Genomic DNA, 27,861 nt, shown 5'->3' with positions numbered 1-27,861 from the left:
CAACATGAATGTTATCAGAACACTGCAACAAACTTGGGAAATTCTGTACTTTTGAGACTAACTTAGATTTTTTTAAATCAAACCGTTTTTATTCCAGAGATGATGTTGTTGTTGTTAAGTGCCATCGAGTTGGTTCTGACTCATATCATCCCTAATATAGGGTTTCCGAGCCTTTTAAATCTTCAAGGGAGGAAAAAGCTTCTTCTTTCTCCCATGATTCCAGAGATAAACCCCTTCAAATGAAATGCTTACTTATATTTACTGTTGGACAACTGTGACATTAAATTCCCTCAGTGGGGGAAGACAGGAATTTCCATCTCTCACTAGTCCCCATATTTGTTTAGAAGTTGCTCTGTGCTGACAAGCAGGCAGGGGATGTGGGTGACGGACAATGAAACCGGCTGTTCGCAAGGAAAGGGACTGAGCTGGCGCTATCTCTGGCAATGACAACACAAATGACACAGGTTTCATCTGCTGGCTCAGGTTTCTAAATCCCTGACAGGGACCTTCATCACATCAAGGAAACAGCACAGACTCTTTGCCTTTTTATTTCTGGCCAACTTATTGCTTCCTCCCCAGCCCCTCTGCCAGCTTCACAGGAATTCAAAGGCTGAGGAAGATGGGCAGGGGTCCTTTTTGAAGGGAGTCAAGGCCTACATTTTTGTTCTATGGAAGGATCAAGAAAATTTCCCTTCACCTTGCCGCCATCAAAAGAATTGCATTCCCCCTCCCCTCAAAAATGGCTTATCACAAAACAGATGCCAAGAAAATTTATCTTGATTGCTTTAAAGCATTTTAAAAGTGATATTTAAGCAACCCAACATATACCCTCCTATGAAGCCCAGTATTGTCAGATTTTACCAATGTCAGGAAAACAGTTTTTAAATAAAAATGCATTTTAAAAGGACTGTGGTGAAATGTGTCCCTTCATGTGCCTTTTGCTTGGTTCTTCGGAAAAATAGCTAGAGATTACCTTTACCCTAGTTTTCTACTCCAGGTTTGTTACTTTTGTGCTGGTTGACTGACATTCCCTGGTAAGCTGTAAACAACATGTGATTGGATATTTTTTGTCTGACCCTAGGCGTCTTCTTGCCCAATGAATGGTATGCACCTTGCAGGCATTGTCAATATACTTACCCAAATAAGGGTCTGTGGCCTACTGAGAGGGGATTGGAGAGTTCCAGCAACAGACAGACAACTTTACTGAACAGACAGACACCTTTATTGAACAAAAATCAAAATGTGAAGCTACTGTTTCTCAACACATTCTCCATCTAGGTCTATATACTTCTCAAAGTAGTGTTTCTCTCTCTCTAACCCTTCCCCCAGGAGTTTTCATGTGGAGTCATAGGATAATCAATGGACCGCAAGACTGGTTTGAACCACAAGGTCAGGGGTTCAAACTCACCAGTGACTCCTCAGAAACCCTATACAGGATCAAATGAGTTGGAAGTGATTCATCAGTACTTAACAACAACCCTTCCCCGCAAAGAATTCTTTGAGTTTGGGTAACTAAAAGACCAGCGCTGTGGGGTAGATGAGGTACAGTTTCTCAAGGAAATTCTCATAGGTCAGCCTTTGTCGACAGCCATCCACTGACTGCAGAGACATATATTTAAACATGTTTTGTGGGAATAAACCCAGGCATGTATAAACTGTAACCCTAGTACCAATACTTTTTGACTTATCCTGGTACCACAAAGATTGGCAAGTAGAAGGAAGAAAGAACAGAAAAGAAGCAGCAGGAAAGAGAGGAGGTCAGGAACCTCCTAAAAGAGCTATATCACAGGTCACTGGCTAGAATAGTGAAGACAATGAGAAGCCAGGAAAGGGCCTGTGGCAGAGCCAGAAGGGGCCCTGCGGTAGTCAGTGGTGACAACCGAAACCTGCTGCTAGGAATGCAGCTAAGAGAGCTGAACAAAACTTCTACACAGGCTATGAGCTGGGTCAAGCAGAAGTGAAGAGGCCCACAGAGAGGCACTGAAAAGAGGCGTGCATGGCAGAAAGGCTTGACTGGTTGCATGGCCAACGCTCTCCTCTTTGGGAGAGGCTTCTAGACTTTGCTTACATGCTTCCTGATCCTGAGTTATAGCCTGTTACTTACTTAATAAAATATAACCTTGAGTTCTGTGTGGCTACTACAATCAAACCTAATAGAGAAGAAGAGAGTGCTTTGGGGAGGAGGGCTAGTGTCTGAATTGGTAAAAGGTTACAGAAGAGAGGTACTGGTCATGACTGTCTCTGAAGGTAGGCGAGGTCTGATGCCAACATTTTACAAATACCCAGAAAATGGCACTTGAAGCCTCACCTACGTACAGAAAATTATACAATTCAAAGTTTCATAATTAATTGTTGAGTAAATGCTCACATAACCTCCACTCAGATCAAGGAACAGAGAGGGCACAAGTCACTATGTGCTCTACCTAGTCACAACCCTCAAGTGGACCACTTCCTCTTCCCACGTGTAACCAATTGTAACATCTTTCTGGTCACGTTACTGAGTTACGTGAAATCTTTGGCACATGCTCATCAAAGAAAAAAGGACTCAGAAAAATTCTAACCCTTAGAGAGAGTCCTATGAGTATGTTAACATGGGTGATGGGCAAGAAATATACACCAGGAGAGGTTGGCAGAGGAAGGATGAAGGCAACAGGAGACACAGACAGGGAGGAGTGTAAGAGTTAAAGTGAATCGATGTAAATACTGTTAACTGATGATACAAGGAAAGGGAATGCAATCACTGTAATGAAGCAATGTATTTGGCTGATGATCTGCTCTGTGGACCTTCGCTCAATTCATAATAAAGTGTCTTGTTTTTTTTTTTTTAAATGAACTAAAAACAACAACAAAACAAAAAAGAAGTGTATAGACCTAGATGGAGGATATGTGGAGAAACAGTAACTTCATATACATATACATGTATAAATGTGTGTGTATGTTGTTAAGCGCTATCAAGTCAATTCCAATACACAGTGACCCTATATAAGGTTTCCGAGGACCAGCTGGTAAATTTTGAACTGCCGACCTTGTGGTTCACAGTCCAGTGCTGATTCTACAATGCGAAATATATATATATATCAGGGTCACTATGAGACGGAGCCGACTCCACGGTACTTAAGAACAACAACAAATGTATATATATATATGGAGTCCTGGTGTGGCATTGTGGGTTAATGCACTGGACTGCAAAGCTGGTTTGAACTGCAAGGTCAACAGTTCAGACTCACCAGCTGCTCCTGGGAAACCCTATACAGGGTGGCTATGAGTTGGATCAACAACATATATATACACTTGAGCTTTTTGTTGTGAACTGAGCACAAGTTTGCACAGCGGATCATCAGTTTTACAGTCAATAAATCATCTCAATGACTTAATGCAATCCCCTCCATCACTTTTTCTATTTCATCTCTGTGCTTCTTGTTTCCATTCGTCCTTCTTTCCCAAACATTTTGATGTTTTTTATTTAACAAAGGTTTCTATGATTTTATAAAAAATAAGAGAGAAAGACAGTCCTGAGTCCTATCCCCATTTTATTCCAGATAATATATTAACAACCCAAGGAGTGCACTACGTATAATAGCATGGGCTGATGCCATTTAAAGTTAACCACACTGTTGAGGGATATATACATATGGGGGCACAATGAAAGAAAAGTAAGATAATTACACAAGTCATTATTACACAATTATCACACAAAGTGGTACCACATGGTAGTAGGAAGTGGTCCACTTGAGGGGTGTGATCTGAGTGGAGGTTATATAAGCATTTACTGAACAACTGATTATTAAACTATATATTTTATCATTTTCTATATGTGGATGGAGCTTCGAAAGTTCATAAAAAAATAATGGAACTAAAAGATACTGGAATTTTTCCACAAACTTTTAGAAGCCCCCTCATATGTGATATTTCAGTTTAAAATAGGCACAAACCCCACAATGTTTATGTTAAAAATTTTCCAGTACGAATATATATATATATATTATTTATTAAATATATATTTACTATTTGTTTGTATATAAAATATATACAAATTATTTTATAACATAATTTTGGGGACATAATAATTATATTTTAAATTAATTAAAAAAAAAAAAAAGAAAGTAAATATTTTACAGTTTTAAGGGTTAGGCATTGGGCTGCTTACTACAAGGTCAGAGGTTCAAACCCACCAGTTGCTCAACATGGGAAAGATGATGCTATCTTCTCTCATAAAGATTTACAGTCTTAGGAACTCTAGATAGGGTTACTCTGAGTTGGAATCAAATCAGTGGCAGCAAGTTTAGTTTTGAGTTTATATTAAAAGTAACACAAAGCTTAGCCCATAGACACAGCTTAAGATCTTTCTGGCTTAGAACAAGGGCCATAAAGGCAAATGTTTACAGGGGCCTGGGAGAAAACAAAGCAGCAGGTGAGTCTAACAGCAAGCTGGAACTCAAGCCGCTCTGAGAAGGACTGCACTCACTTAGCTTCCACCAATAGTTATGCAGGAATGCAGGCGTCTTTCTACAAGTCAGAAATAAACTTTATATGTCATTTCCCAATTTCTGAATAACAGCAACTTACTCCAAATTTATAAAAAACACTCCTCAAACCAAGCAAAATGTCTATTAGCCAGACTCAAGGCTGAGGGCTTTCTTTTTTCTTAAAGATTCCAACCAACCAAAATAAAATCAACAACCCAACCTTCTCAGGGACCAAACCAAACCATATCTAAACTCACTGCTGTTGAGTCTGACTCATAGCAACCCTCTTCATTCAGTCAACAAAAATGTATTGAGCACCCACTATGTGCCAGGAATTGGGGATACGAAGCTACATATTCACAATATTTAATTACTAAACATCTAACATGCTCATTCCCACCCTTTCCCATTTTCAAAAGTGGGAAACATCTGGAAAACATCCTTGACTCCTCAGGATATCCTGTTAGCAATATCATCCAATATTTCCCATCAGCTTACAACTACCACCCCAGCCCCAGCCATCAGCTCTGGCTGTTAACTCCTAACTGAGTTACTCCAACCTTCACTTTCCATACAGTACACTCTCCACAGCCCAGCTAAGCCAGTGATTCTTTCACAACCTAATTACTCTACTGATGCTTCACATGAAACTCTACAGTGACTTATCCTTCCATTTATTGAAAGTCCTACCTCTTCTTACCCTTAAAACTAAATTCTTAAGGAAAGGAATAGGAGTGGGGCAGTCTTTCTTAAACTTCCATCATTTCCTCAGTGTTTTCTAATGACTTTCCTTCTTAAGAATATTTACCTTGGTCTGAGAACCAAAGATACTATAAACTGGTACAGAAACTCTGAAAAGGAATTTGTTGTTGTTAAGTGCCATCAAGTTGTTTCTGACCCACAGTGACCTTGTATAGGGTTTCCAAGGAGCAACTGGTGAGCTTGAACCTCCGGTCAGCGGTTCAAACCAACTTTGCAGTTCAGCACATAAACCCACAGTGCCACAACAGGACTCTGAAAAGTCATTTAGGCGATATATATATATATATATATGTTGTTGTTGTTAAGTGCCGTCGAGTCAGTTCCGACCCATAGCAACCCTGTACAAGGTTTCCGAGGGTGTAAATCTTTACGGGAGTAGAAAGCCTCATCTTTCTCCCGCGGAGCAGCTGGTAGTTTCGAACTGCTGACCTTCAGGTTCGCAGCCCGATTCGTAACCACTACACTACCAGATATATATATATATATATTCATTTCCATCACTCAGCAATCCAACTATTGGTTACCTATCTGTAGGTACATCTGAACAGGTACACAAAGACATGTACATAACAGCAAAAATGGGGAATAACCTACATGTCCAAGACAAGAAAATGGCATACTAAACAAACTACAAGTAGTTGCCAACTTACAATGTACCACACTTAACACCATCCATTTTTTTTTTCTGGTTTGTTTTTTTGTTTATTTGGTATATCTTATCATTAGCAATAGGTTGCATCATGCAATTTGTTGATGTTATCATTCTCAGATGTTCACTAATACGTACAATATTATAATTTCCTGTTGAAAACACTGCCAGATTTAAAGATACTAATAACAGACAATAATAATGATTTTTTTAAAATAAGGTAATCAACTAACGTCAACTGACTTATGATGAAGTTACTGTTATAGGACCCCACAGAAAGTCGAGGACTACCTGTATTATGCAACAGTTAAAAAAAGTAAAGTATTTATTTAAGTAGATCTGACTCAGCTGGTAGCCAAAAGGTTGGCGGTTTGAATCCACCCAGTAACACAAGGGGGTTCTCCAAAGTCACAACCAACCAATCATAGCAAAATCAACAACCAAACATTTTCAGTGGACCAAACCAAACCAAACTAAACCCAAACTCACTGCTGTTGAGTCTGAGTCATAGCCACCCTGTAAGACAGAACAGAACTGCCCCATAGGGTCTCCAAGGCCTTAGGGCATCTTTACGTTAGCAGGCTCATGTCTCTCGACATGGAGTGGCTGGCAAATTTAAACCCATGTCTGGCAGATTTAAACCAACAACATTTCAGTGAGCAGCCTAGCTCTTAACCATATGCTACCAGGGCTCCTTCAGCAGACAGTCATCTTATAATAATTAGCTTCCAGAAAAATCTAACTTATTATAAAAGTTCTTTTATAGCCACACCTATTTTGTTATTTGAAGAAAGCCCTGCCCCATAGTTTCAGTCCGTGTTTGCTCTGAATGCTAAAGTACTTCACTCAAAAAAGTTGTTGCGTTTTGTTTTTTTTCTCAAATATAATGCTAATGTTACCAAGAGAAAAATAATAGTGATAAACCCAAGTCATAAATACATCTTAAACAAAAACAATGAAGAGGTTTCAGTGCCTGGGTAGGTAAAAACAACTCCTCCCATAGACAAGACACTCACCAATGGCCCTGCGAAAGTTCTCCATCAGGACTTCTGTCTTCTTGATCTCTGTAGAGTACACTTCACTCCCTACCATTGGGCAGAAAGGGACCTTACTCCCCAGCTCCTGGGCAATAGCCAGAGCTAGAGCTGTCTACAAAGGAAAACAACAAAAATGCATGTTTTATATTCTTGAATATCTGATGATTCAGAAGCAAATATTCACTCAAAAAAGTGTTTAATCAGGAATGAATGAAATCTAGTTCTACTTTTAACATAATTTGGCATGTTCTACACATTTGGTGACTTTTGTGCACAATTTTTTTTTTTAATGTTTTATTGTGAATTATATGATAGTTTACATGAGAGAACTTTAGTTTTACATTCATTCTATCATATATCGTTTCATTGCCATGGTTCCAATCCCCTCCATGCATCATCAACCCGCCCCCTACACTACCCCCCACCTTCAAACCCCCATGCACAATTTTTAAGTTATATCTTAAATCATCCCCTAATTACAATAACTATCATTCACTGAGATCTACCTAGCTCAAGGCCAATTCTAAATGTTTCCTATAATCCTCATGCTCACCCTTTAAGTAGAACTACTGTTCTCCCCATTGCAGAAATGAGAAAACCAACACACAGGTACCATAGCTAGAAAAAGGCAGAGCAAACATTTTAAACTCTGGCAGAAGGGTTCCTGAGATCATGTTCCCACTATAATTAGAATAGTCTTCCAAAAGTAATCCCTCAATATCCAGAAAGGGTCATGACCTAACCAGCATGAACAACACTACTGAATTTTTGCTATTGTTACTGCCATCGAGTTGGTTCCAAGTCACAGCAACTCCATGTACAACACATCGAAACACTGCCGGGTCCTGCACCATCATCACATCTGCCACTATGTTTGAGTCTATTGTCGCAGACACTGTGTGAGTCCATCTTATTGAAGGTCTTCCTCTTTTCTGCTGACTCTACTTTACCAAGCAGGATGTCCGTCTCCAGGAACTGGACCCTCTTGGTAACATGCTCAAAGAACATAAGATGAAGTCTTGCCATCCTAGTTCCTAAAGAACATTCCAAACTTCTAAGGTTTGCTCTCTATTGGATAGAATGGGAGATTTGCCCAATGCAATACATTGTTGGATTTCTTAACTGCTGCTTCCATGGATATTGTGGATCAAGTAAAATGAAATCCTAGATAACTTCAATCTTTTCTCCATTTATCATGATGTTGTTTATTGGTCTAGTTGTTAAGATTGTTTTCTCTTTATGTTGAGTTGCATTCCATAGTAAAGGCTGGATTCTTTGGTCTTCATCACTAAGTTCTTCAAGTCCTCTTCGCTCTCAGTAAGCAAGGTTGTGTCATCTGCATATCACAGGTTGTTAATGAGTCTTCCTCAAGTCCTGATGCCACCTTCCTCTTTACATAGTCCAGCTTCTCGGACTACTTGCCCAGTATGATGTTGTTGTTAAATGCCATCGAGTCAGTTCCAACTAATAGTGACCCTGAATAGGGTTTCTGAGGAGTGGGTTGTGAATTTGAACCACAGACCTTGCAGTTCAAACCAACCCTGTGGTCAAGTGCATTATCTCATAGCGCCACACATATAGACTGAATAAGTATGGTAAAATAATACAGACCTGATGCACACCTTTCCTGGTTTTAAACCGCATAGTATCCCTTGTTCTATTTGAAAGCCTGCCTCTTGATCCATGGTCACGTTCCACATAAGCCCAATTAATAGGTCTGGAATTCGCATTCTTCCCACTGTATCCACTTTGTTATGATCTACACAGTTGAATGCATTTGCACAGACTCAACAATCTTTGGGATACTGGTTTTTGTTTGTTTTTTTTTAACGAGTACAGGAAAACATCAATCTACAATCGATCAGAAATCAAAAACAAAGGAATTCATTGTTTGATTATCCTATCTTGTTAAGTAGGCCACAAATAGTGAGGAATGGTTTATGAGGCAGGATTTTGAAACAATGAGTTGGTCTTAACAAGTCACAGTTGAGCACACCCTGAAGTAAACTACAACTGATTTTTTTTTTAAGTTTTTAATTGTGAATTATGTGTTAATTTCCAGGGGTGAACATTATCTTTACATTCATCCTATCATATTTTGTTTCATTACAATGATCACAATCCCCTGCATTATCAAACAATCAAAGGGTACACCCCCCACGCCTGCCCTCACTCCCCCACTCCCCCCCCGCCCCCCCGCCACTGCCAGCACACAGCCCCTCTCCCTCCCTGAGTCCAGAGCCCCCAGCCGCTCCTTCTGTCTCCATCCCTAGTGTCACTGCCTCCCCAGACAGGGTCTAGCACTTCACTTTTCTCCCTTGATGGTTCCAGAGATCTCCTCTCCTAGATAGCAAAATCAGCCACTCCTCTCCCTTTGTTACGAAACATTTACATTTACCTTTCTTACACTCACTGTCAGACCTGGTATCAATCATTCCCTTTTGAACCACAGGAGTCCTATCCCCTCACCTTTTATCAACCCCTCCAGACAGGTTGGAAACAATTGGAAGGAGGTTTTACCTATCCCTGTATCCTCTGGAGCTAGGTTTCCTATTGAAAGCTTGTAAGCCAGTCACTTCTTGCCTTTGTAGTCCCCCCATTTTGGGTAGCCAATGTCTAAGCTCCCCCTCCCTGTTGACCCTGTGTAGCAAAGGGGTGGGAATGATCCTCACCCTTTGTCATACTGCATCCACAAGGATAGGTCAAGTTCATCCACTTGTAGTGGGTTACTTTTTAAAAAATTTTTTCCCTCTTTCTTCCTCTAGTCGTGTTCTGATCATTCAGCCATTGATGCCAGATCAAATGGGTACTGTCTGCAAGTGTGGGTGTTCTTGTGCATCTCCCTTACTTCATATCAGCTGGATGCTTCATACCCCGTTCTAGTCCTCTGGGGCCATATCCCTGCCCCTGGGCCCAGGAGTCCCCAGGTCTCATCAATCTACGTCAACAGGAGTCTATTCAATGTGGTCGGACTTAGTTCACAACTTCATTGCTGTTTTTCCCCCACTTCCCCTTATTGGTGACCAACGTGGTCAGCAGCAGGACCATATGCCTGGTAGTGTATTCCATTTCAGTTTCAGTCTTGGAACGGAATTTGCCTTCAGGGGACCTGACCACTTGCCTTGATGGCTCCCTGGGGAACAACTTGCTTGTTCTTGTAGTAGTCAACTAGACTGTTGTTATTGTTTTTGGTTTTTCCTGCTGGTCTTTCTTTCAGGAAGTATCTTCTGTTCTTCTAGCTGCTCCAGACTGGTCTGCTTGTCCTTTTAAGTGGAAATGTCCCACCTCAGAATATTCTGGATGGGGATCAGGATTCCACCTATCGTCTTGTGCAATGCAAAGGCTCTGCAGGAAGCCTCCTTCAATGGGCAAGTCCTAGACCCATTTTAGGTATTCCAATCAATTGTAGGCTGAAGACAGACTTACAAGCTTTCTCTGGTGATGTTTCTGGCTATTCCTCTCTCTCTCCTTCAAGTGTCTATTTTACAACAGTAGGCAAGGGAAACCACGATTCAAAAAACAGCCAAGCATGTTAACATCATTTCCCCACTTCTACACATTCAAGCCATGCTTCAATCTTTGTATCCCCAAGCCCCATTGTTCCACGGTTGTGCTTACGTCGTTATTTACTTCTGTTCTATTTAGCCCATGTAAACCTGCCTAGCTACTCTCCCTTCCACTTTGTTTTTCCTTTCCTCTTCCCCTTCTAGTGTATACCCACCCCCAGCACCCAAACGATCCCATGTCTATTCCCTACCCTGTGCTCCCCTATCCTGTGCCTATTCCCCACCCTGTGCTCCACCTTCCTCTCCCTCCCCTCACCCCAACCCCTACACCCCAGTAACCAACTACAACAACAAAAAAATAATTCCCCCTCCTTTTAGTGTGGGTGCTTTTTCTTAATCTTTTACAATAATGGTCCTATGCTGTTTCTCCTTTTGTGAATAATATCACTCAGCATAATGTCCTCAAGGTTCATCCATGTTATGCAGTGGCTTGCTGCTTCCTTGCTGTTCTTCAGGGTAGCATAATATTCCATTGCGTGTATGTACCAAAGTTTGTTTATCCATTCTTCCACTGGTGGGCACTTAGGCTGCCTCGATCTTTTTGCTACTGTAAATAGTACTGCTATGAGCATTGGCATGCATATATCTACTCGTGTTATGGCTCGTATTTCTTGTGGATAAATAGAGGAATTGCTGGGTCATGAGTCCTGCTGTATTGCTGTGGGTTAATACGCCAGACTGCAAAGCCATTTGAATTGCAAGGTCCGTGGTTCAAGCTCACCAGCTGCTCCTTGGAAACCCTATACAGGGTCACTATGGGTCGGAACCGAGTTGATGGCACCTAACAACAAGGTATCTCTATTTCCAACCTTCTGAGGAAGCACCATACTGTTTTCCAGAGTGGCTGGACCATTTTGCAATCCCACCAGCAATGTAGGAGAGTCCCAGTCTCTCCACATCCTCGCCAACATTTATTGTCCTCTACTTCTTGATCTTTGCTATTATTGCTGGTGTGAAATATCTCATTACTGTTTTGATTTGCATCTCTCTAATGGCTAGTGATCATGAACATTGCTTCATATGTTTGTTGGCTGCCCAGATCTCCTCCTTGATGAAGTGTCTAATCATGTCCTGTGCCCATTTTTAATTGGGTTATTTGTCCTTTTCTTGTGGAGGTGTTGTAGCTTCCTATATATTTTGAAATTTAGTCCCTTGTCTCATGTGTCATTGCAAAAGATTTTTTCCTATTCTGTGGGCTCCCTTTTTATTCTTTTGATGCACATAAGTTTTTAATTTTTAGTATGTCCCAATCATCTATTTTGTCTACTTTTTGTGTAATTTTCAAAATGTTTGGTAGTATGTGTATGTCCTGTATTAGAGCCCTCACATTTGTCCCTATTTTTTCATTGATGGCCTTTGTATTTGTAATTCTGGGATTCACATTTAGGTCTTTAATCCATGCTGAGTTGGTTTTTGTATAAGGCATGAGGTAAAGGCCTTGTTTCAGTCTTTTGCATATTGCTTTCCAATTCTGCCAGCACTACAACTGATTTTTAAAAGATAACTACAGTTGGAGGATGTTTAATAGAAATCAAAGACTTAACAGGTGTATAGTCAAAAATATCAAGGAATTAAAGAAAATTCTTTAAAGTTGGGGCAGGGCTGGGATGTGCCATGACCCTTCAATGCCATTTTCATCTTTTCTTAACTTTGACACGAGCGAAAAGTAAGGTAAGTTCCCAAGATGTATGGGCTAAGGAAGAAAGCCAATCACTGGAATATACAAGTCTGCTTCTAAAGAAACAATAAAGTAAAACTCTTTGTTTTCTTTTGTTTTGAATAATATTTTACTGTGTTTCAAGGGAAAAATTACACAATAAATTAGTTTATTTATTAGTTTCTTTACAAAGAATAGTATTCAGTAACACTAGTTATATTTGTCACAATGTGCCAACATCTCATTAATTGTTTCTGCTTATTCCATTTCCAGGACCCTGCTACTTTCCCAAGGAGCTCTGGTAGCATAGTGATTACAAGTCTAGCTGCTAACCTCAAGGTCAGCAGTTTGAAACTACCAGCTATTCCATAGGAGAAAGAAAGCTGCTCCCATAAAGCTTTACAGCTTCGGAAACCCTATTCAGGGTTGCTATGAGACGGAATAGACTCCACAGCATATCACCACTGCTACTTTCCCTGCCCCCTATCCTCCTCTGCTGACCTTTTGGTCTCATGTTGTTGTTCCTGTTCTTATTCAGTGCATCGAGTCAGTTCTGACTCATAGTGGCCCTGTATAGAGTTTTAAAAAGCTATTTTTAACAAAGAAGTCATTGGTCTTACAAAATTCTATCATGTGATCTCCAGCATTGTTTCTATCACCAAGGCCATATTTTCCAACTACTGACCCTTCCTCTTTGTTACCAAACTTTGCATTCAAATTGCCAGTAATTATCAATACATCTTGATTGCATGTTTCATCGATTTCATACAGAAGTTCGTAGAATTCTTCAGTTTTATCATCACTGGTTTTAGTGGTTGGTGAGTAAATTTGAATCACAGTGGTATTAACTGGTCTTCCTTGTAGGCGTATGGATATTATCACAGACAGTACTGTATTCAAGGCAGATCTTGATATGTTTTTGATGATTGATGTGAGACCACTCCTCTTCAATTTGCCATTCCTGGCATAGTAAACCATGTGATTGTCAGATTCAAAATGGCCAATACCAGTCCATTTCAGCTCAATAATGCCTAATACACTGATGTATATGCATTCCATTTCATTTTTGACAATTTCCAATTTTCCTAGATTCATACTTCATGCATTCCATGTTCTAATTATTAATGGATGTTTACAGCTGTTTCTCTTCATTTTGACTTGTGTCCCATCAGCAAATAAAGATCCCCAAGTCTTTACACCATTCGTGTAATCACAGCCAACTCTACTTTGAGGAGGCAGCTCTTCCCAAGTCCTGCTTTGAGTGCCTTCTAACATGAGGGCTCATCTTCTGGAACTATATTCTAACAATATTCTGGTGCTCTTCATTCATGTTTCAATATTCAATATTCTGGTGCTGACAGTGTTTCACTGCTATTCATAGGTTTTCAGTGACTAAATATTCTAAAGTACTTCATCTCTACTTCTCCCTAGTCTGTCTTCGTTTGGAAGCTCAGCTGAAACCTGTCCACTTTGTGTGCGCCTGTTGGTATTTAAAATACCCATGGCATAGCTTCCAGAATCACAGCAATATGCAAGTCACCATGGTACAACAAACTGACAGATAGGTGGTGGTAGAGCTCTATACTTACAGGTAATACCTGTCTCTTCACTAAAAGGCAATCTCAGAGGTAATTCTGATGAAAAGTTTAGTAATTCAGATGAAAAGTTTAAAGGGTAATAGTCTCAAGGAGTCCTCTGGTCTCAATTGGTCCAGTAAGTCTGGACTTTTTAAGAATTTGAGTTCTATTTGGAATTTTTCTCCCACTCTACCTGAGTCCATCTATTGTGGCCCTGATCAGAATAATGGGTAGAGGTAGACTGGCACCATCTAGTTCTTCTGGTCTCAGGGTAAATGAGGCTGTGGCTCACATACGCTATTAGCTCTATGGGCTATTTTCTTTTCTGAGATTTTGGTTTCCTTCATATCCTTTTCAACCTGGGTAGAAACCAACAGTTGTAGCTCAGATCTCAAGCTTTGAAGATCCCAGATATTTACTTCACTAGGTTGCAGAAAATAAACTTTGTGAACTATATTATGCCAGTTGACTGAAGGTGGAGACAGTATTTTAATATTGATCCAATTAAGGTTCCTCTGGAAACCCTGGTGGTGCTGTGGTTAAAGCAGTCAGTAGCTAACCAAAAGGTGGCCTCCAAGATTTGCTGTGTATCCAGGGCTACTCTGAAAATTAGCGACAAACATAGGACTAAAAACCCAATTTCTGCTCCTCAGCCCAGTGGTTTTTGTTTTATACTATATGATGATTCTGTAGCAATTTCTAGTTTCTTAAAACTGTGACTCAAAAGGGTACTGATTAGAAAATCTAAGAGGACCTTTGTAGTGGTGGTGGTTGCATGTACCTTTCTGTTGAGTCGATTCCGATAGCAACCTTGTAGGACAGAGCAGAAGTACCTGATAGGGCTTTCAAGGCTGCAAGTCTTATAAAAGTAACTGCCATATCTTTCTTCTGCAGAGCAGTTTGAATTAAAAATGGAATCGGGCTGCTAACCTCAGGGTCAGCAGTTTGATACTACCAGCTGTTCTGTGGGAGAAGATGAGGCTTTCTGCTACTGTAAAGATTTACAGCCTTGGAAACCCTGTGCAGGGTAGCTATGAGTCGGAACCAACTCCACAGCACATAATAACAACAACAACAACAACTCACAGAAATCTACTCTATTTTCAATTTCATCTGAACATCTCCTTTATTCTAAAACTCAAACCAAAAGTCCCATTTTTATCCCTAAGAACTTGATTGAACCTCAGCATAGTGATCCTGCTTGGTCACCTTAGAGCAGGTGGTGGGCTGGCAACATCTTGCGTATGGGGTCCCCAGCCGATCTCCTCCCTCCCTGCCTTCCTCGGATGGCGGCTGTTTATGCTGGACATGTGGCCAGAGACGGGTAAGGATCATGTGGAACCTTGGCAACCTAAGACAGAGCCATTGCCATGCTGCAATGAGTTTTGATGACGGGTAAGACTGAGGAATTCGCACTGACCGCCTAAGACAGGCATCGTCCCTTAAACAAACAGTAAATAAGGGGGAATCTGATGCAGACCGTGCAGACCCGGTCAGGAGGTCAAGACCCTGTGGGCCCAAGCGTTGTTGACCGTCCAAACCATAGGCTCTGAGGATCAGACTTTAGCCACCTAGTAGACATAGCAAACTGTCCCTCATCTGATTATTCAGTAATGCTTGTTAGTAATCTCATACATGAGCCCTGGATATCCACAGACAAATGTAAAAACCTTCCCTAAAAGCCGAGACTGTAAATTCCAAAAAGGCAAGTTCCTCCCCACCCCATCCCCCCCCAAAAAAAAGCTAAAGAGGATAGACAGAAACACTGTTAACTGATGATATATGGAGAGGATAATAATCAATGTAATGAAACAAGCTATATGAATGGTTGAATGTGAAGCTGATGATGTGCCCTGTAAACTTTCACTCAATCCAAAATAAAAACATTTAATAAGTTGAAAAAAAAGCCCCATTTTTAACAGTGTGATATACTCAAGAGAGAAACATAAGCAGTATTTCTGCCTATCACTCAGTTAAGTTGCCTAAACTCTGGGGCTCATCAGAGCAAGAGGGTTACTACATGCTTTCTTGTAAGTCAAAAGGGTTTGGACAAACCTGTGATACCACAGTACTGAGACCTGCTCATAACTTCTGGAAGAAAAACGGTACACTAATACAACGGGAACAAAGGACTTATGTTTCTAATAATATGGCACACAACTGCTCGTTGTTAGGTGCCAACAAGATGGTTTCAACTCATAGTGAACTTATGCGTACAGAACAAAACACTACCTGATCCTGCACCATCTTCACAATTGTTGTTATAGATGAGCCCATTGTTGTTGCCACTGTGTCAAACTCGGGGGTTTCTTTTTTTTTTTTTTGCTGACTCTCCACTTTATCAAGCATGAAGTTCTTCTTCAGGGACTGGTTCCTTCTAGTAATATGTCCAAAGGATGAGAGATAAAATCTCACCATCTTTGCTTCCACGGAGCAATTTAGCTCTACTTCTTCCAAGGCAGAATTATTCATTCTTCTGGCAGTGCACGGCATAGTCAATAGTCTTTGCTAATGTCATAATTCAAATTCACTGTTTCTTCCCTAGTCTTCCTTATTCACTGTCCAGCTTTTGCACATATATGCAGAGATCGACTGACCCTTAGTTTGGGTCAAGTGTACCTTAGTTCTCAAAATGAAATCTTTGCACCTATCCTGTTACAAAACACCTAGAAATGCTATATAAAATGGAACACTTACCCTTCAAAATACAGTTGTCTATGTCCACAAAAGGGAATACTAGACAACAGTGAGAATGAACAAACAACTACACCCAACAACATGGATAACCCTCACAAACAACACTGAGTGAAAGCCAGACACCAAAGTACCTCCCATATGATTCCCTTTATAGAAAGCTCAAAAATAGGCAAAACTATCTAGAGTCCTAATTCACGACACTGGTTGTGTTTGAGAAGAGGGGGGAATGAGTATAAATAATCTGGGTGTTGAATATATGGGTTCATCAAGCTATCCACTCAGGATTCGTGTACCTTTATATATACATGCTACAAGCTCCCTTCACAATGAAACTTGTTGTTGTTGTTAGGTGCCATAGAGTCGGTACCAACTTATAGCGACCTTATGCACAGCAGAACGAAACACTGCCTGATCCTGGGCCAACCTCACTATTGTTCCCACACTTGAGCCCATTGATGCTGCCACTTTGCCAATCCATCTCACTGACCCTCCACCTTACCAAACATGATATCCTTCTCCCATGAATGGTCCCTCCTGACAGTATGTCTGAAGTAAGAGAGACGAAATGAAACTTAGAATCATCGTAATGGAACAAACTGACATCATTTGCCTCAGGCTATGAGACAACAGAACCATCACCCATGTAGTATCCTTGACCAAATGCTCAACATTTTACAAGGAAATAATCAGACAAATACAGATTGTAGGACATTCTACAAAACAATTGATCTGGACTATTCAAAAATGTCAGTGCCATCAAACAAAACAAAACTGTGCTAAAGGGTGTAACTATTCTAGATAAAAGAGATTAAGAAAACACAACAAATGAAATGCAGTGTGTGATCTTTGATTGCATCCTGAATTTAAAGGTCCATTAAAAAAAAACAGCCAAAATATATTAATAGAACAACTAGAGAAATTTTAGCATAAACTATATATTGTTGTTAAGTACGATGGAGTCAGTTCCAACTCATAGTCACCTTGTATAAGGTTTTGGAGGAGCAGTTGGTGGGTCTGAACCACCAACCTGTGGTTAGCAGTCCATTGCTTGTCCTATATCGCCACAGCAGGACTCCTTATATAGTTTAGTTCTCACTATATCAACTAGTAGAAGAACAAAAAGAATCTGTGTTGGAAAAAGTACAGCCAGAATGTTCCTTGGAAGCCAGGATGACAAGCTTTCATCTCTCATACTTCTGAGATACTGTCAGAAGACAACATACTAGGTAAAGTGGAGGGTCAACGAAATAGATTAAGATCTCAAACAAGATGGATTGGCACATGGCAGCAGCAATGGGCTCAAGCTTAACAATGATTGTGCAGGAATGGGCAGTATTTTGTTCTGTTATACATAAGGTCACTATAAGTCAGAATCAACTTAACAGCACCTAACAATATCAACTTTAAATTTCTTGGGTGCGATGATGGTATTGTAATAATTTAAGGGGATGCCCTTGTAACTTACGTTCAAATGGGTCAGAAATAAAGTAGATAAAAAATGCAAATGTCACAAAATACTTAAAATTTTTAATTTAGGTGAAGGTATAGTGGGGTTCCGAGAAGCCTACTATGAAATGACTTCAAGAAATTTGCAGAAACATATCATTACCTTTTGATTCAAATTTTCCATGAACTTTCAGAAACCACTTTGTATTCTTTCATTTTCCAGGTTTCAAAACATAAAGAAGGCAAATATGTGGATTGAATTAAACATCAGTTTATCACAGTTTAAGAGACTACTAGTGTACTAGAACAGAGTTGAAGAAATTACCCAGGATGCCACAGAGAATGAAAAAGAGAAAATATGAGAGCTTGAAAGATAAGAATGACAAAATGAGTTCTAACTCAGAATGTTTCAACCTCAGTACTAGTGACATTTTGGGGTTGAAGAATTCTTTGCCATGGAAGCTGTCTATGCATCGTAGGATTTAGCAGCATCCTTGTTCTCTGATGACTAGATTCCAGTAGCATCTCCTCCCAGCCCCTGGAAACCAAAACTGTTTCTGGTGGTGGTGGTGGTGGTTATGTGCCATAGAGTCAGTTCCGACTCATAGCGATCCTATACAGGGTTTCCAAGGCTGTAAATCTTTACGGGAGCAGAAAGCCTCATCTCGCTCCCACAGAACAGCTGGGAGTTTCAAACTGCTGACCTTGAGGTTGTGGGCAGGTTGAGAATCACTGCAATCTATCCACATCTAACTAGAGTCCCATAGGGGAAAAAAGAGAATAAAGAAAAACAATGTTGTTATCGTTGTGAAGTGCTGTTGAGTTGAATCCGACCCATAGCTACCCTGTATAGGGTTTCCAAGGAGCAGCTGGTGAGCTTGAACTGCTGACCTTGCAGTTCAAACGGCTTTGCAGTCTGGTGCATTAACCCACAGCGCCACACCAGAACTCCAAAGAAAAACAATAGCTGACCATTTTCCAAAACTGACTGAAACTCCACCACAGCTATCTTTCAAAACAAGGGCAACATAATAAAACAACTTTACCATGGAGAGACAACAAAGAAATGAAGGGAGAACAAAAGTGTAAGTTGCAAGAAGGAATAGTAAGCAAAGAAACAGTAAATAGACTGGAGAAGCTAATGATGTCTCTACGGTTATCACTGGAGTTCACGTTGATAAGGCACTTTATAGCTTAAAAAAATCCTTCCCAGATAGAGTATTTCTTCCTCTACTGTATGACACCAATAAAAGATCCACCAGCAATTCAATTATTTGATTTCAAAGCTACAATGAAAATCAGTATCTTACAACTGAGTTTCATAACTGCATGAAACAGGTACAGGTGTGTGTTACCACTTCAAAAAGGTAAGTGGTCTCATAATCAACTGTAGAGCTGGCATCGAAATATAATTCTTCAATCTCCTGTGCTGGCAGAGTGTTGGGAGCAACAAGGATTGGATTGGTGTCTGGTGGGTTTGAAGCATCTGGCCAGTCCCCTCACATTCCAATGTAGACATTCTGTGTTCTCTGTGTCCTGCCTGGAAGGTCCTTTCTTCCTTACAAATTCTCCCCCAGCTCGGAGAGTCAAATGTCAAGTCTCCTCTCTTGTAGATCTACAGGTCCTCAGCACACACTGACTACAAGAATTCCAGCTACATGTAAGATCAGTCAATACTCCGTAGCTCTAAATTTTATAGTCAAGATTTCACAGATTTCTGCTGTGGAAGAACTGTAAGTCCCTTGAAGGTAAACATTCTGTTTCTCATATTTTTTCTCACTTCTCATTGAGCCAGGATAGTGATGGGTACAGTAAGCATTTAGAAAAACACTTGCTGATTGATTTTCTTTCATCCTCAAATAAGATGTCACTCTCTAGATTTTATGAAGCTCTAGGCCAACAGAAATGTATTTAAAAGAGACAAAGGAGACTTAAAAGAGATAAAGGACCAATTCTAGAGACAAAGAGGCCCTCCGTGGCCTTCATTCTCTCCTCCCTGGATCTAGGCCAGAATAATTTAAATTTTTGAAGCATGGATTTTAGATACTCCATTATATTATTGCACATTAGTTTTAAAAACAGACATATATCCAATTTAGCTAAACAAAGACTAGTTAAGACATGAGTTCAATTTGGCTTAAACATCAGGATCATTCTCTTGGGTAGATTAAAGAAATGAGAGAAAATGAGTTACCTTGCCAGTTCCAGGAGGTCCTGCCAATAAGACAGCTCTTCCAGCCATTTTCTTGCTTTTGATTAATTCTACTATCACACCACATGCCTACATGCCGCAATGAAAAGAAACAATAAATCAGTATTAAAAATGTTCCATGGGGTTGGGGGGAGGGGAGGGGGGTGGGAGTCAGTCTCTGGGCCACACAATGTTCATTTTCATTCAATAAACAATGTTTATTTTCATTCAATAATACAGTAATACTGAGTGCCAGTGGATTGACACTGGAAAATAAGGTGCTTGGTTGGCGATCCTTTTCTTCCAGAAGTTTATATCCATTCTCCTTGCCTTCTTGCCTGGAGGCAGCAGTGAGCAAATCAGAAAAGCCTGTGTTTGTGGAGCTCATGTTCTAGTGAAAGAGATGGACACACATGAACACTAAACAAGATCATTACCCAGAAGCAAAAGGAGCAAGGGTAAGTGTTCTAGGCAAAGGAAACAAAAAATTCAAAAGACCCAAGAGTAGAAACAAGTCTGGCATAAAGCATAGTCTGGTGACCAAGAAGGGAAGAAGCTGAGAGAGGGAGGCAAGGATCAAAACTTAGAACAGGCACCTCCTGTCTATAGTTAAGTTTGGCTTTTATTCTACATGCAATTGGAAGCCACTGAAAAGTTCTCAGACTATGTGTCTGTCTATGATTTATGTTCTTAAACCATCATGCTCGTGGCTATGTGGAGAACCAAAAGTAAGGGAAGAGGACAAGTGGAAAAAACTAACAGAGGTTAGTTGGGGCCCACACAGATTGCACAGTTCACACACCTGAAATTGACAACAAAATTGCATGTGTATGTTCATGTATGTATTTTTCCAAGGAGATCTATAGTGTTCAGCAGACCCCTTAAATAAGCTATTGTGGTTACTTTTGGGGCCAATGGCATATACTACTAGCTGGCCATCAGAATACTGCACAGCATATAGAAATGCTGCCCATGAAGTTGAGCCTAAGGTACACACCGGTTTCATAAAGCATGACTAACCAGAACTAGAAGGTGGAGCCCTGAAGTGATGCTGTAGGATAATTACTGGACTGTTAACCCCAAGATCTGCAGTTCAAACCCTCCAGCAGGTCCTTGGAAACCCAATACAGGGTCACTGAATCAGAACTAACTTGAATGCACTAAACCACAACTATAAGGTGCATTTGCCTTGCCTGAAGGATCACAGCTCTTCTCTGGGCAATGACCACACTGTACCCTATTGACAAGGCTGTGTGCACACATCTATCTCCTCTACCACTAGGTAGCTCCCTGGGGCAGGAGCCACATCTTGCCTGTTTTCTCCCTACAGCCTATGGAGAAGTACCTTGGTCCTTCAGAAAATAAGTGTTCAAAAAATATGTATGGGTGTGCTATATAAACTGCACTTCTGGCACAGTTAGCAAAGCAGTTCTCTTAACAGAGCCTAAAAGCTCCTCTTCAGTGGCTGTATTTCTAAAAAGGAAGCACCACTATGGTCTACCCCATAGTATCCTGTTAAATCATAATCCTCAGCATTAGAGCTCTTTGGATAATTAAAAAGGGCAGATTTAAAAAAAAAAAAAAAAAAAAAGATGCCCAAAACCTTGGGTATTTGCTACCCTTATTTACAGACTAGGAGCCTCTTCCACTTAATCTCCCTTAGTTTAAGCTCCAGTTTCTTTCCACTGAGATATATTCAATGAATCTTAAAACTGAAAAAGAACGGGAAGAACCTCAAAAGATCACCTAGGCTCTCATTTTTCAGATGTGGATACTGGGCACCGGGGAAGCTGCTGATATCATCAAGTAGCTGAGAAAGTCTTCAGATACCTACTAATTCATTAAGTACAGACTGAACTCTCATGAACCAGGTTCTGGGTATGTAATAAATATTACATGGTCTTTACAACTGTATGAAGTATACAACATCAGAGTGAAAAGCATGAACTCTGGACTCAGATAGATTTGGGTTTAAATCTTTGCTCTACCACTTACTGAGTGACCTCAGATACTATACTTTCCATCTGTGATTAACAATTTCCTCATCTGAAAATAAAGTCCTTAATACTTAATGGCCATACATGCTTAAAGGTGTCTGAAACTTACTTTGGATAGACAAATAGATATAAAAGCAAAATACTAAAAGGTTCACTGTAAAATTTAGGTACATAGTATATATAATGTACAAGTCTTTCAGCATTTTTATTATGAAAATCTTCATAATAAAGTGGGGGAGAGTTTAGCAATAGATTTGAGGTGACAAGATGAAATGCTACTCAGCACAGTGCTTGGCACTTAGAAAGCACTCAACAAATGCTATTTGCAGGGCCTCAGTCAGCCAAAGCTGGATAAAAACAAATTTCAAAATCGTCCCTACCCTGCCTGTGTTTCCTTTTTGGAAAGCTAATGCTTAAAATGGAGACTAGAGGATTTTCTTGGGTCCTTTTATAGCACAATCAAGCTGGGAGGCAACAATCTTAAACTCTTATTAAGTTCCTGTTCTTGTAGCTGCTAGGCCATGACTATCACTTTAAGAGTACAGCAAGCTGAGAGCAGGGCTGTGAGATCAGAGAACACCAATTTGAGATTACACATACACTTTATCATTAATAAACTAAGTGGCAAGTGGGAAAGTAACCTCTGCTGCCCACAATTTTCCCATCTGCCAAATAAAAAGGGGGGGGGTAAGGAGCTTAATAGTGTATGATGATAAGCCAAGTGAAAGGATTTGGTATCACAGCCACTTAACAAAAGTGGATTTAGTTGCAATGGTCAATGGGGAAGCTTGGAGGCGCTTACTTATAAACCAGAATGCTCCTCTCTGTAACTCCCACCTCCCTAAGCTCCCAACCCTTGAGAATCAAAAATGACTTTTTTAAGGTAGGTCACATTCTGGCTGGAAAGAAAAAAAAAACCCTGCAACTTCCAACTGCATTCCCAACAAAATCTAATCTCTTTACCATGGCCCATAAAGCCCTAAAGAAACTACCCGTTTACTGGTATGCATGATTTATCTTGTTTCCATATATAAGCTCCGTGAGAGAAACGCCCTTCTCTACCTTGTTTCTCGATGCGATTCCAAAATCAGGAATCGAACCTGACACGGAGTTAAGAGGCTCAATCAATACTTGCTTTATAGTTGAGGCTAACAGTCAGCCACCCCTCTGTGGAGTTATCCCTCCAGCCGACCCGCTGTGACGTGCCCCTCTCGACACCTATAGTCCATTTTTACTGCCCTAAGGCAACTACCGGGCGAGAGTCCCAGAGCGCAGCCCTGTCCCATAGAACCCCCCCAACTCAGCGCCCCCCACTCCTTGGCCTGCGGGCCACACCTCTCGCGCGTTCTCCTGGCCTACGAGCCCCGAGGCTGCCTGCTTGGCTAGGCCGCTCTCGTCCAACCCCAGCCCCTTCACGTGGCTGTGGGAGGCGATGCGCTGCGTCTTTGTGGTACTCTTCACCTCCTCGATCTTCATATCGCAAACGCTGGGTAATCGAAACACAGAAGGGAGTACCACGCGCCTAGCACCCGGGTTACCATGCGGCCGTTACTAGGGCGGTTCGCTAGAACCCGCCTTAGTCGACGACCATTGACGGAGGTAGGAACGCCTCTGACTCCCCATTGGCTTAATGCCACGCCCATCGCGTCTGTCTGTGGAGCTCCGCCTATCTATTTCCGGATGTGTCACTAGATGCCTTCCTCCGCAGCCGGCACTTCCTGCCCGGACCAAAGTGGGAGGAGCAAAGGACCTGGGTCCTAAAGCGAGACCTAATCCTGCTACCCTATCACAGTATATAATACTTAGTGGCTGCTTTTTGGCTTCAGGCGTCCCTTTTATACGTTATACATTTCTGCGAGGTTCAGTTTATTATCCGTGTTGCAGATAGAGAAACTGGAGCTCAGAGCTCAAGCTTTACTTTATGGTTACTAACAAAAGTTTTCTGATTACTAATCCATGCTTGATCATTCGACTATATTTACCAATAACAATCCATGCTTGGAATCCCTGGGTAATGCTAACAGTTACGCGCTGGAGAGTCCATTCAGAGGTGCCTGGAACGAAAGACCGGCCCCTCTACTTCAACCTAAAGGAGCACAGTTTTACTCTGACAACCTAAAGGAGCACAGTTTTATTCTGACACACGGGGTCACAATGAGGCTAAATTCTGACTCAATGGAAACTGGTATAATCCATATTTTAATTTGCTTCAAGGAACGCTGGTGGATGGTACAGCGTAAGCATTGGGCTGCTAACCACAAGGTAGGCGGGTCAAACCCACGGGGCAGGGAGGGGAGCGGGGAGTCTGAATTGGCTCAGTGGCAGTGGGTTTACTTTGCATCTCTGTTCAGAATCACATCCATGAAATTGTCTCCCTTTGCTTCTGCTCTCCTCCATATCCACCTTTATTTAAATTAAGTTGCTGGTGAATAACGTTTTTTCAGTAGTTTACAAAACTGTTGTTAGTTGTCCTCGGAGTTTGTCCCAGATCACAGCTACTCAGCGTACAACAGATTGAAACATTGCCAAGTCCTATACTTTTGTTAACCATCTCATTGGGGGATCTTCCTCTTTTTTGCTGACCCTCCACTTTTCCAAGCATGATGTGCTTCTCCAGGGAGTGATCTGTCCTGACAACATGTCCAAAGCACAAAAATTGAACTACCGCCAAATTCGCTTCTAAGGAACATTCTGGTTGTACATCCAAGACAGATTTGTTTATGCTTTAAGCAGTACATAGTACTTTCAATATTCTTCACCAACACCATTTTCAAATGCATCAGTTCTTCTCCAGTATTGTTTATTCATTGTCAAACTTTCATGTGCATTTTTAGGTTATTGAAAATACCATGGCTTGGGTAGGGCACAATTTAGCTAACCCTCAAAGTGACATCTTTCTCTGTAGAGTTTTGAAGAGGTCTTTGCAGCAGATCTGTCTAATGCAATAAATTGTTAACATTTCTTTTCTGCTGTTTCCATGAGTATTGATTGTGGTTCAAAAATGAAGTCTTTGATAGTTTTGATCTTTTCTATTGAGCATGATATTATTTATTGGTCCAGTTGTGAGGATTTTCATTTTTCTTCACATTGAAGTGCAAAGTCTTTGATCTTCATCAGTAAGTATTTCAAGTGTCTTCACTTCTAGAATCCAAAATTGTATCATCTGCATATTAAAGATTGTTCCTCCAGTCCTGATGCTACATACCTCTTCATATAATCCAGCTTCTCAGATTATTAGCTCAATTTACAGATTGAATAAATAGGATGAAAAGATACAACCTTTACTCCCACCTTACCTGATTTTAACCATTCATTATCCTTTTGTTCTGTTTGAATCACTGGCTTTTGGTCTCTGTACAGGTTTCTCATGAGCACAATTAAAAGTTTGGAATTCCCATCCTTCCAAATGTTATCTATAGTTTGTTATGATCCACACAGTTGAAAGTCTTTGCTCGGTCAATTAAAAAAAAAAAAGTGTTTGCAATCAAAACAACAATGAGATATCAACTTATTGTTGTTATTAAGGGCCAACAAGTAGGTTCATAGTGACCCTGTATAGGGTCTCCTAGAGCAGCTGGTGTGTTTGAACTGCCAACCTTGTAGTTTGCAGTCCAATGCTGATCCTATAGCATCGCATCAGGAATCCATTTTACTGCAGCATCAATTGTTATTGTTATTTTTAAGTGCAGTTGAATCTGTTCCCACCCATAGCATCCCTGTATAGGTTTCTGAGGAGCAAACTAGTGAATCTGAACTGCCAAGCTTGCAGTTAGCAGCAGTCCGGTGCTTATCCTACAGCACAATATGAGGACTCAAACAGCATTAGTAAAAGAATTTTAAAAAAGCAGAAAAAAAAATGAATGCTGGCAAGGGTGTAGAAAGAGTACGACCCTCCTACACTGCTGCTGATGTTGTTGTTAAGCGTCGTCAAGTCAGGCAACCCTGTATAGAGTTTCCAAGGAGTGACTGGTAAGTTTGAACCACTGACTTTGCGGTTCAAACTAACCTTGCAGTCTAGTGCATTATCCCACAGCGCCACACTAGGACTCCTGCACTGCTGTTGTTGTTGTTAAGTGTCGTCAAGTCAGTGCTGACCCATAGCGACCCCGTATAGGGTTTCCAAGAAGTAGCTGATGAGCTTGAACCACCGATCTGGTAATTCAAGGATTTTGCACATTAGTCCAGCGCATTAGCCCACAGCGCCACACCAGGACTCCCTTGCAATGCTAGTGGACTGTAAAATGGTACAACCACTTTAAAAAAATAAAACAGCTCTTTCTTCAAGGCTGGAAATAAAAATACCACATGACCCTGGATTCCCTCTACTTGGTATATATCCTCAAGAAACTAAAGTCTGTGGCTTCCCACAAGATCGTGGACTAGGCAAATGAACTGCATGGACTCTACAACAAAGATACAAGAGACAAAATGAAATGAACACATGAAAACCCTGGAGCCCTGAATTTCAGAGGAAAGGTCAAAGAAGTGGATTAACTGCTTGCAGAGAGGAAAAGCTGAGCAAGGATGACAAGTGAGGGAGACTGACTGGTGAAAGACTGACCAGAAGTGTCATAACCATCTTGAATTTTAGCAAGGGCAGCTTTGGAGACAGATGATGGCCTGGCGGAACAGATTCACCGTAGGCAACAGGAAAGGTGTGATTCCTTCTTTTTCCTCAAGCTTCCCTGGTGGTAACCAGGGGTGTGACCAGCTCCCTGTGTGAGGCAAGGGCTGGATGTGCTGGATTGGTGCCAGGATTCAGGTGGCCTCAGCTGCAGACATATAGAATCTCCAGAGCCACCAAACCAGGATTATTGTTGTTGTTGTTATGTGCTGTGGAGTCAATTCCGACTCATAGCAACCCTACACAGGGTTTCTGAGGCTGTAAATCTTTACGGGAGCAGACCGTCTCATCTTTCTCCCGCGGAACCGCTGGTAGTTTCAAACTGCTGACCTTGTGGCTCACAGCCCAATTCGTAACCACTATGCTACCAGAGCTCCTAAACCAGGATTAGTTTAGGAGAAATCCTCATAATCAACCACCTTGTGCTCCAGCTGCCCTGTGGTCCTAACAGACTCTGAAACCAACTCCATCAAGGGCCTCTAGGAACTATTTCCTGATTGAGTGCCCTGAACATAGGTAACACCTAGGTCTATAAGAACTCCATCTAAGGCCAGGAACACTGTCAAATTCTTCCTGCACCCTTCTCTGGAGCTCCTTGACTGGCAGGAGCCACCCAGAGTTTTCTCCTCTCTAGGTCCAAAAGTTGTACTGTTTTTGTTGATGTTGTTGTTGCTTTTTTCCTTGTTGTTATCATTGTTTTTGTTTGTTCTTTCTTCTCTTCCTTCATCTAATCCCATTCCCTTGAATTTTATCCTTTTATCTCTGCTTTTATTTTTCCTTCTTTACTTTGGTTTCTCATTTCCTGTCTTCTTTTTTCCCCCCTTTTGATCTTTCTTTACTACTCTCAACTCTTTCTCTTTTCACCTTCCCTCTCCAGGGTTTTTCTAAGTGTGTATTTTTACAAAATTGTTATTTCTTCCATTTCTTTTTCTCTCTTATTTTTCTCTTCTATAGCTCTATTTTCCTGGCCCTCTATTCTCAGCTATTGTAGTCTTTTTTTCTGGACACTTTTTTCTCCTTTATTATTTTCTCTTTTCGCTGTTGATTGCTTGTTTGTTTTTCTGTTTTGTTTTCTCTGTGTGTATGGTAGGGAGAGATGTTCTCCATCTTTCCAATCAAACAGGAGACAGAAATCACACCCATACAGTCCAGTTACAACCATACCCTTTGCAGCTCCACCCACTGGGAAAAA

The 27,861-nt window shown here is 40.9% G+C and overlaps 1 protein-coding gene across 2 annotated transcripts in view; it reads right to left on the bottom strand.

Annotated features, from left to right (window-relative positions):
* The window catches only part of RUVBL1 (RuvB-like AAA ATPase 1), a 53,754-nt gene extending 30,144 nt beyond the window's left edge, over positions 1-23,610 (bottom strand). Inside the window, exons 1-3 of one of the 2 annotated variants that reach the window (XM_006870489.1) lie at positions 23,381-23,610; positions 20,052-20,138; positions 6,894-7,026 (exon numbers count right to left, since the gene is read on the bottom strand). In XM_006870489.1, coding sequence (XP_006870551.1) covers positions 6,894-7,026; positions 20,052-20,138; positions 23,381-23,521 — 361 coding nt within the window. In that variant the 5' untranslated portion in view covers positions 23,522-23,610. The remainder of the gene's footprint in view (positions 1-6,893; positions 7,027-20,051; positions 20,139-23,380) is intronic. The other variant, XM_006870490.1, reaches the window with a different exon arrangement.
* Positions 23,611-27,861: the final 4,251 nt, after the last annotated feature.

The sequence above is a fragment of the Chrysochloris asiatica genome, unplaced genomic scaffold (assembly GCF_000296735.1).
Source record: "Chrysochloris asiatica unplaced genomic scaffold, ChrAsi1.0 scaffold00142, whole genome shotgun sequence".
In the NCBI taxonomy this organism is placed as follows: Eukaryota; Metazoa; Chordata; class Mammalia; order Afrosoricida; family Chrysochloridae; genus Chrysochloris; species Chrysochloris asiatica.
The sequence above is the reverse complement of the archived record's forward strand: the minus strand, read 5'-3'. Positions and strand labels throughout refer to the sequence as shown.